This window comes from Canis aureus, chromosome 3 (genome assembly GCF_053574225.1).
Source record: "Canis aureus isolate CA01 chromosome 3, VMU_Caureus_v.1.0, whole genome shotgun sequence".
In the NCBI taxonomy this organism is placed as follows: Eukaryota; Metazoa; Chordata; class Mammalia; order Carnivora; family Canidae; genus Canis; species Canis aureus.
Window position 1 is genome coordinate 76,988,897 of NC_135613.1, and position 10,926 is coordinate 76,999,822.

Consider the following 10,926-nt stretch of genomic DNA (forward strand, 5'->3'; position numbering starts at 1 on the left):
TGCATGTTTTTCCTTCATCTGTGTAGTAAAAATCATGTTTTAGCCTCAGGGCCTTTGCCCTATCATTTCGCTCATCATGTATTTCTAGGGCTTTCTCCTTAACTTTCCTCAAGTCTCTACTCATATGCCACTTCATCAGAGAGGCTTTCCTGATCTCTTATCTAAAATAACCTCTACCCTCATACTACTGCTTGTCTTTGTCTTCCCTTCAGGTAAATTGACTCTTAGATGGTTCATTACATAACATTATCTCGTAGGTTTGCTTTCTTATTTGTGTATCATCTGTTTTCTCTGTGTTCACCCACTTGCCCTGGTTGCTAGAATATAATCAACATGAGGATCAAGACTTTATTTTGTTCTCTGATGCATCCCTAAGACCTGGAACTGTGCCTGCCCAATTGGATGTACTCAACAAAGGTTCTGTATTTAACATTTCTGGTGACTATGTAATACATTACATAATTTTTCTTGTGTTTCCAGCGCCACAAGACATTTGCTGATGAACCTCGCCCAGCTTTGTTCACTCTACACTTCCCTCGCCATACAGCCAAATGCTATTCTTACATATTTTGGTAAGGATTGCCCTGTCTTCCCTCTCCTTCCTCATAGGTCCCCTCCCTCTGTGCCCTCTATCCCTGAGAGCAGGAGCATCCATTCCATGGCATCTCCTTGAGGATAGACATTGTTTCTCTCCACCTAAATCTCCATTTCCAAGCTACCTACACAAAGTATCTAGTTTTGCCAACTAGCTTGTGCTTGCGATGCTCCCAGAATCCTTGCTAATGGCTATAAATGTGCAAAGGAAGGAAAAGTGAAAAGTTCAACGTGCAATGAATCAAAATTGACCTGGTCTCCACTGGTGTCCTTTCCCGACCCCCCACTGGAGACCTACCCACCTTGCTCTCATCATTATCCCTCATTAGAAATGACTCAGGAAGCACAAGGTAAGCAGTTCTAGGATGCCAATCAGATCTGTGGGGCTGTTTTAATAACAAGCCCCATTTCTCTCCCCCACAACCCCTCGACTGGCAGTGTAGCAGGACCTTTCTGGGGAAATGTTTAGAGGTTAGCAAGAAAGTAATTAGGGCCAGGATTGCACATCAGCAATATTCCTCTCTTTTCTGATGGCAAGCACTGTGGACTCTGAAATGCATACCTTGGTACTAAATTAAGTCAGAATTTTTAGGTTTTTTAGAGTTTGTTTTTATTTATTTTTGTTTGTTTGCTTACATAATTCGAGCTTCTCCGACTACCGTATGGGAGTGACAGGCAGCAGTCATGTTTATTGGTTCCATACATCTCCCTTAGGAATTTTCTGTGTATAAGGAAGCAAAAATGTACACTATTCTTTCCCTTTGTAAATGGTAGCATATACACCATTCTACACCATCCCCTCTTTGCTCTACAATTCATCTTGAGGCTCTTTTTTTCCCTCCGCATATACACATAGAGGCAACCCCACTTTAAAACCACTACCTAGAATTCAACTCAATGCATTTTATTTATTTATTTATTTATTTATTTATTTATAAATTTATTTTTATTGGTGTTCAATTTGCCAACATACAAAATAACACCCAGTGCTCATCCCGTCAAGTGCCCCCCTCAGTGCCCGTCACCCATTCACCCCCACCCCTCGCCCTCCTCCCCTTTCACCACCCCTAGTTCGTTTCCCAGAGTTAGGAGTCTTCATGTTCTGTGTCCCTTTCTGATATTTCCTACCCATTTCTTCTCCTTTCCCTTCTATTCCCTTTCACTATTATTTTACCCATTTTATTTTACAAAGCTCCTGTCAAGGGATATTTAATTCGCTCTCCCCACCCCCCCGCTTTTTTTTTTTTTTTTTGCAATTACAAACAATATAATAAATCATTTCCCATATGTGCAGGTATATCACCAGGAAAAATTCATGGAGGTGGAATTTCTAGGTCAAAGGATGTGGGCTCTTTACAATTTGATAGATCATCACAGATGCCCCTCTGTAAACAATCTGACAACACACACTCCCATACGATTCTAGCAACAACACGAGAGGGACTCCTTCAGATCCTCACCAACCTTTTCATCTTTGACAACCTAATTGGCAAACATAGTAATTCATGGTTTCCACTTGCATTTCTCACATATTTAAACACTATTTATAATTCTGCAGATTGTCAGTTGATGACTTTAGTCTATTACTGTTCTAGGTTATTGGTCATATGACTTTTAACAAGGAACTGTCCCTATATTAAAGACATTAGCCTTTGGGAATATAAGACTCTTTTCCTCAGCTTTATTCTCCTTTATGTTTCATTTATATTTCATTTACCATGCCAAAAGATATAGTTAAATGTATCACTTCTTCATTCTGAGATTATTTTAAATTCTTAGTTATTTCAGCTTCTTCCCTTGTATTTTATTTTTTAAGGATTTATTTATTTATTTTAGGAGGGGGAGGAACAAGGGGAGAGGGTGACAAACAGACTCCCCACTAAACCGAAATCAAGAGTCAGATGCTTAACCGACTGAGCCACCCGGGCGCCCCATCTTCCCTTGTATTTTAAATGGGATGTTTCCTTCTATTACATTTTCTTTGAACTTTTTTAAATTATGAAACCATATTTTAAAAGTCATAAATAATATTGACCTGTGTCCACCACTTAGTTTAATAAATGAAACATTGCTAAACAAGTTGCAGCCCTATACATGTCTCCTTACCACATTCTTCTCATTCCCCTCCAGAAGTAACCATTAACTGCATTTGGTGTGCATCATTCCTATGCATTCTTGACTTTTCTACATAGGTATGTATTCTTAAACAACACATGGAATTGTTTTGTATGTTTTTAAACTTTACATAAATGTATTCTTCTGCAGCTTGCTTTTGTCGCTCAATATATTTGTGAGAATTCATCCATATTGATATGTATAATTCTAGTTCATTCATTATGTTGAGTGAGTGGTTCACAATTTATTTGCCCATCCTTCTGGAAGTGTACATTTAGGGTGTCCTTTTTCTTTTTTTTTTTTTTTTTCTTTTTTTCCTACTTGAAACAGTGAGCTAAGGGACATTCTTACTCAGATCTCTTTGTACACAAGGGAATTTCTCTGGGAGTGGAAATAAAGGGTTTTTAGATAATTTACCATCAAACTTACCCGATAGTGTCAAGTGGTTTTGAAGGTGATATACTTCCACTAGCTATGTGTAAGAGTTTCCGATGTCCCATATCCTAGCTTTCACTTGATATTGTGGAACTTCAACATTTTTCCAATCTGAAAGCGTATAAAAGAGTATCACATTTAATTTGAATTTCCCTAATTATTAGAAAATTTAAGCATTTAAGCATATGCTTATTAACTATCAAGATTTTCTTTTATTAATGAATTGAGGACGCTTGGTGGCTCACTGGTTAAGCGCCTGCCTTCAGCTCAGAGCGTGATCCTGGAGTCCTGGGATCAAGTCCCACATCAGGCTTCCTGTATGGCGCCTGCTTCTCCCTCTGCTTATGTCTCTGCTTCTCTCTGTGTGTGTCTCTCATGAATAAACAAATAAAATATTTTTAAAAAATGAATTGATTGCTCATATTTTTGATATATCTTCCAATTCCTTTTTCTTTTAAAACCCATTATATTTTTTAAGTATTTTGTTAGGAAAGTTGTGTTGATTTATGTATATGAATTATGAATCACACACCATGGTGGCATGATGGTATTATATTCTTCAATATTTTTTCTTCCAGGAGGTGGAGCTTTGTTTCCCTACCCTTGAGTGTCTAGACTTGGTGTCTCATCTTTAATGTAGAGGTGGTGGTGTGCCACTTTATAAACTAGGTCATAAAGACACTGCGGTTTCCTGCTTGCTGTACTTCATCTAGCAACCAGCTGCTGTGATGGCATTCAGGCAACTTCATAGAGAGGCCCATGTAGCCAACAGTGAGAAACTGAGGCCTTTTGCCAACAGCTATGTGAATCTTCTTAGATGTGACTCCTCCAGCTTCTGTCAAGCCTTCAGATGCTTGTGGCCCTTTGACTCTTCAATTAATTACAATCTTTACTTCTATCTTATCCATAGCCTTATTGATCTCTCCCCAAAGAGAAAAAATTGGAGACCAGCAAAGCATTAATGTCCCTCTCCAAAATAGCAAAAATTCCAGCAATGATAGTAATCATGGCTAGCATTCACTGAGCACTTAGTATGTGTGGTTTCTACATACTTTACATAAGTTGCCTCAGTTAATCGTCACTGCAATCTTATCAGGCTTTATAATGGATTCTGGATCATAATCAGTATGGAAGCAAAATGTATTGGTGTTTTTCCCAGAGTGCATTCCAAGAATCAGACTAACACTAACAATTTGTCAGTCATAGGGCCCAGCAGATGTTTTAAATAACGCTTTCACAAGTTTGTTCTTGAATTTCTTTAAATTCCCTTCGATGAATATAATCATATTGATTCATGTTCAGTAAATCTTGTAGACTTAACCTTATTTCATCTACTAACTTTGAACCACTTAAAAGACAGTAAATTAGAATAAATTAGGCTAGATGCTATAACAAACAGCCTTCTAAGCTTTCCCAGTGGATTTTAAAAAATAAAATAAAAGCTTATCTTTGCTCACGTTGATTCAAATGTCCAAGTGCTCTTTTGAGGTCCTTTCTGTTATGGCTCCGGCCTGAGTCATTTCCAGTTAGTATCTCCACTCAATAGAGAAAAAAGAGGATGTGCAGGAATTTTTATGGAGCAGGTCTAGAAAGGGTAGGCCCATCTTTCACTGGCCAGAATTCAGTCTCACAGTCCCAGATACCTTTAAGGAGATTGAGAAATGTAGCTTCTAGCTCTGTGCCCAGAGAGAAAAGAAAATGTGTTTTGTGTGTTCTAGGCTCATCTAGACAGTTTGAGATCTCGCCAATTTCTTATTCGGAATAGATAAGAGTCCCTTCTGATTTTATTGTCTCCTGTCCATTCAAGATCTTTCATAGCATGATCACCAAGAAGCTCACTGGTTTTTTAAATTGAATTCTTCCAGGAAGCACGGGTGGCTCAGTGGTTTAGTGCTGCCTTCAGCCCAGGGTGTGATCCTGGAGACCCGGGATCGAGTCCCACCTCAGGCTCCCTGCATGGAGCCTGCTTCTCCCTCTGCCTGTGTCTCTGCCTCTCTCTCTCTCTCTCTCTCTGTGTCTCTCATGAATAAATAAATAAAATCTTTAAAAAATAATAAATTGAATTCTTCCTTTCAATGCATGTGATGGTTTTAAAGATATGTCTATACCTTCTTTGGTAAACCTTCTTCTTTCTATACTTTCCCTCAAGATGTAGAGCTTAATTCCCCTCCCCGCTGAGTGTAGACTAAACTTAATGACTCACTTCTGGTGAGTAGAATAGGGTAGAAAACATGAAATGTCACTTCCAATATTAGTTTATAAAAAGACTATGGTTCCTGTCTCAAAAGAATTTCCCATCTTCACCCCCAACCCCTTTGGATTCCCTCGCTCTGAAACGAGATAGTTGCCATGTCCTGAGCAGCCCTAAGGAGATGGAAGGGAGTTGCTAAGGTCTCAGGACACTCAGGCAGCCTACAGAAAACTGTGAGCCCTGGCAGCATGTTTGTGATCTTAGAAGTAGACCCTTCCCCAGTCTAGCTTAGAGCTAACTGCAGCCCAGCCAACACCTTGACTTCAACTCATGAGGGACTTCAAAGCAGTTGTACCCAGCTAACCTACTCCTGGATTTCTGAACCACATAAGCTGTGAAATACTGTTTATTGTTGTTTTGAGCCTCAGAGTTTGGCATCATTTGTTACACAGCAATAGATTACTGATATAGTTCATTTAAAAAACTTGTTCTATTTTAGCTCCTTCTCTGCCATCATGTGGGTCTCTCTGGGCATTCTTCCAGAGACAGTATAATGGTTTTTAAGCTTTAACATCATTTCTCTGCGAATCTCTCAGAGCTGATGCTCACTATTGGCTGTTGGCTCCAGGATTATGTAATCTGTCCCTGGAACCATGTGTTAGTGCAGCTGCCAGCTATATGTGGAGAATGTTTTACTCCTTTCTGTGAGTAAGGCCTGCTTTCCCTCTTAGAGAGGTGTGCCACATGGGAATAGAGTGGTGATGATTTTTCCCTTTGAGTAGATAATGCTCTGGGATTAGAGAACACTATTCTTTTCTTCTTGGTTATACTTGAGTCTCTCATGACTCCATAGATCCCAGTTCATTCATCCTTTTAGATTAAGGAGAATCATAAAGATGACAAAACCCATTCTGATTCTGGTCTTTAGGTAATGGAGGGAATTGCCATGTTTTCTATCACATTCTATTAACAAGTGTTTTGTATCAACACACACATTTCAGCTTCATATTAGTCATGCAAGGTCCATATTTATTGCACCTGTGAGGTGGGGTAGGCATAATTTTACCACAAGCCCAAATTCATTGAAATGACTCCAAATTTCAGGCACTACCATGAAATGTAGAGATTGATGGGCATACATCTCCCTTTTCTTCTAGAGATAGAAACTGTTATATGCTGTATACCAAAAAAGAGTCATTTCAGTCAAGATTCAAATAGTCACATCTATAGGTCAGAGCATAAACTTCTCTAAACCCATTGCTGGAAGCCGGGGGGTGGGGGCTGAACAATTTGAACTTTGTATTTTTTTTTAACTCCTGGTAATTACCTTCTAAATTTTTACTTAAGAGTCTCTTAGAACTTTTGCCTTGAAAGAGATCTCAAAGTTTATGAGATATATCCTCTTTAGTTTTTAGATACATTTATTTCTTAGCCTAACTTCTGTAATTAAAAAGTCATGTCTTTCCTCTTCAGATCAAATGGACGCGAGCTGTTCTCCTGAAAGGTGAGCTGAGGGCCAGACATGGACTGTAAGGAGAGCCAAATGCAGCTGCTTGTAGAAGTGCATGCTATATTTCATCAAAAGCCCTCCTGCTTTCAAAATGACAGAGTCTAAATACTTCTCTTGTTTCTAGAGTACCATAGTTTGTGCTCACTGCACATCCTCAATTTCCACTGACATTTGGAGGGCATGTGACTACCTGGTCAGCAGGAGAGTATTCCAACAGGAGGTGTGCCGAGAGCCATATGAAGTCATCTTAGTACACCTCATTTACTCTTGAAGCTGAGCTTGGGTACATACCATGTGCTTGGAGACAGAGCCTTGATGCAGTCTGACTCTAAACTTGCTCATCAGCTCTAAATACTCGTTTGCATGGAGAATACATTTAGAATGATTTTAAGCTGAGAATAAAAAGAACCAATACATATTTAATAAAGTTCGATAGCACTAAATATATTATTAGTATTGATCTTCAAAGAAAACACCTATTGACTCAGAGTTCCAATCCCTTGAATTGTATTATCTGCCAACTCCAGCAAGTTTTCTTGCCCTACATCAAGACCAGTTCCAAAATATTCAGCTTAAATTCTTAAATGAGCATCCCAGTGAAGTCAGAGTACAGTAGAAGAGGCTGAAGGAGGGACAGGGATAAAGACTGTCTTCCTGAGTGGAGCCACCACACCTGGGAAGCGACAGATTTTAGCCTCTGTACTAGACCATGGACCATACTTGCATGGTGTCTCCTGTGTCCAGGGCATTGTGTTGGAATTCCACGAGCAGCATTTGTAAGAACTGAAAGGAGAAGGTGTGGTGTGAAAGCCCTGGAGGACCACAGGGAACTGGAACAATAATTTCTTCTCTTTCTTGGGTATGGTGGGGTGAACTGGAGACAATCCCTAAGGCATCAGAAACTCTGCCCTGCTCCTAAGCTAGCTGGGCCCATGCACAAACCCACTAGTCAGAGGGGTGAGTTGTGAATATATATCCCCTGAGGTCTTCAGAAATTGTCTTTATCACTTTAGTATTTTTTTAAGTGGGCTCCACACTAACCTTGAACTCACTACCCCAAGATCAAGACCTGAGCCAAGATCAAGAGTTGGATGCTTAGCTGACCTGAGCCACCCAGGTGCCCCATAATTTTAGTATTATTATAACAATATTCCCAATTCACTTCACTTGTTTCTAACTTCCTCTGATTTTGATGCATTTCGGCTCAACTCAGAATGCCTTCTCTGACAGAAGTTGGCTTTTGTGGACACCATAGAGATAAATCACTCAGACCTACCTTCAAGAGAACTGCCGTGAAGAGCACATCTGCTGACCTCCAGCAGCTGCACCTTTGGGTCCTCCATAGCATTGGTGTCAAGGTCACAGTCCCTAACTAGAACTGGGCTATTCCTGCCCAGGGTAGTTCTTTCCTAACAAACTTGTGCTCAGGGCTCCCCATCAACTTGGCTGGCATCTTCTCCCTAACCCTGTCTGTTCTTTTTCCTTTAAAAGCACCAGACAAACATAGCACTCTGAAGACTGCCCCCATTTCCTTGTGCTCCCCAACTCTTACTCTATATGGATGTTTACTCCAATAAATCTCTTACACATTTACTTTTGTCTTCGTGTCTGCCTCTTGGAGAACCTGCATTGTACAAGGCCTTTTTCTGACCCCTGTGCTCAGAGTCCTTGCTTTCTCAGACATTTGAGCCTCACCTCTCTCCAACCCACCTCAGTTTAACCATCCCTGTGGCTAGCTTTTTGCAAGGTTTTCACTTCAGGTCCAGGCCTTTGAAACTCCACATTGACTGGCAGGCTAATAAACCCCCAGAAGGTACAAAAAACAAATACTTGAGAAGTCAGGCATAACAGAAATACTAGTAGCCTTCACTAATGCTAGTACCACCAGTGTGGTAGCGTGGACCCACAGTCATTTGCCAATACCCTCATGGACGGTTGTGTTTCAGAATACAGAATATTTTGAACTTTAGAAAGATACTATGATATATAAACTGAATATTATAAGACACCCGGGGATTCTGTGGCTGCAAAGCAATAATATTTCTGTAGCAAAATACATGAATATTCACATTAAGTTGGGTAAATCAGAGTCAAAGACACTTTTTAAAAGATAAGAGCTGCAAAAGTAATTTCAGATCCATTTAGGTTGGGTTTTACAATGAAATAAGTTATTTAAAAATTTTTGATCTTCAGAGATTTTTATATTTCTAAATCGAAGTTCAGTTGTGACTTTCTTGTGATACAATCCCATTTATTAAGCACCTACTTTATATCAAGCACTGTACTGAGCCTGAGTACAGCATGATTTTTTAAAATTTTACTTAAGTATCATGAACAGACATTTAAGCTCTATTTTATTTTATTTTATTTTATTTTATTTTATTTTATTTTATTATTTTATTTTAAAGATTTATTTCTTTTTAGGGAGAGTGCACACAAGCAGGAGGGACAGAGGAAGAAAGAGAGAGAATCTCAAGCAGACTCCACACTGAGTGTGGAGCCTGACACAGAACTCGATCTCATGACCCTGGATCACAGCCTGAGCTGAAACCCAGAATCAGACACTTAACTGACTGAGCCACTCACATGCCCCTTCATTCCATTTTATAGGTGAGAAAATGGAGTCTCAATTGACTTGTCCAAGGCCAAACAAATAGCAAGAACCAAAGCTAAAATTTGGACCCCAAGGTTCAAATTTTGCTGTCTGCAAAATTTTTCATTTGAAACACTGCGCCACACTGCCTGTCCATGTAATTGTCATCAAGTCCTGACCACACAGCCTGAAGTGATGTAACAAGCCTTGCCTAAAAGTCAGGAGGCCTAGAGCTAGCACCAGCTCCATTCTCTGTAGCTTTTCCTCTTTGAGGCTCTATTTCTTTCTTTTTTTAAATATGTATTTATTTATTCATGAGAGACACAGAGAGGCAGAGACATAGGCAGAGGGAGAAGTAGGCTCCCTGTGGGAAGCCTTGTGTGGGACTCGATCCCAGGATCCTGGGATCATGACCTGACCTGAAGGCAGATGCTCAACCACTGAGCCACCCAGGCATCCCTGAGCCTCTATTTCTTTATGTAAAATTGAGGTCAGCAATACCAAATTCATGGGATGGTTCTAATAAGGATCAGTGTATAAATTAGGTGTGGAAACATTTTGTGATCACATGGTGAAGTGCTAAATAAGACGATACCATGACTGTGGTGATGATGATTTAAGTCATTATTATTGCTTATGCTTCAGAAAACTCTTAAGGCTATAAATAATTATTCCCTTGGCAAAGAGGTGGGCCAATACTTCATCTTCCTTGCGCAGCTTTGCACTTGAGCACCAAGAAAAAGTTGGGACATGGAGATGATGTAGGAAATAGGGCCAATTTGCAATAGCTGCACCACACCATTTGAATTTAGGAAGGAAGAGCTGTCTGTTCTGCATGGTAATTGCTTCTCTAAAGATTCCATTTCCATGTTCAAGTAAATAATTACACACATACACACAGCAGGGAAGGCAGACTTTGGAGCCTTCCAATTTGAGTGGCTATGATCCCTGCAAGTGAAGTCATTGCCTCTGGTACAAAATTGTTGACAGTTCTTTATCACTGTGGCTTTTCTTCAGAATGTCTGATTTCTGATTAACATTGCCACATTGCCCATTTCATTAGTCTCTTTGTCTGGGCCTTAGGAAAGTGGAGTCTGTTGAATAAGGCAGGGAGATAGGAAGCGGTTCCATGGTGGGGTACAGTGGGTCGCACAGAATACAAGACAGAGTCATTGCTAGAGAGTGTAGAAAGCCCTTGCTGAGCTTTGTGTAGAAAGAGAGGCTATGTATTTCTATAAATTCAGAGTGTGAGGCTGCAGTCAACATATTTAATTTCAGGTCAAACTGGAAAGATACACAGCAGGCAGAGAATATTGATGAAGAAGTTAATAGATTGAAGCCAGTGCTGAGAGGAACCAAATCATATACAAAGATAGAGGTAGAGTCTTAATCTACAGGCAGTGGGTGAACAGGTGTCCTGGGTGGGGACTTAACATACAAAAAAAGAAGAAGACGGAATACAGGTGTCTTGATGGGAAACAGTAGCCT

General features: G+C 39.9%; 1 protein-coding gene across 3 annotated transcripts in view; it reads left to right on the top strand.

The window, feature by feature from the left end:
• Positions 1–8,438, top strand: part of LOC144311427 (uncharacterized) — a 130,772-nt gene extending 122,334 nt beyond the window's left edge. For 2 of the 3 annotated variants that reach the window (XM_077893901.1, XM_077893906.1), the window contains 3 exons: positions 481–572; positions 2,725–2,786; positions 3,723–5,158. In XM_077893901.1, coding sequence (XP_077750027.1) covers positions 481–572; position 2,725 — 93 coding nt within the window. In that variant the 3' untranslated portion in view covers positions 2,726–2,786; positions 3,723–5,158. Of the gene's footprint in view, positions 1–480; positions 573–2,724; positions 2,787–3,722; positions 5,159–6,808 lie in introns of those variants that run through there. The other variant, XM_077893902.1, reaches the window with a different exon arrangement.
• The last annotated feature ends 2,488 nt before the right edge of the window (positions 8,439–10,926 follow it).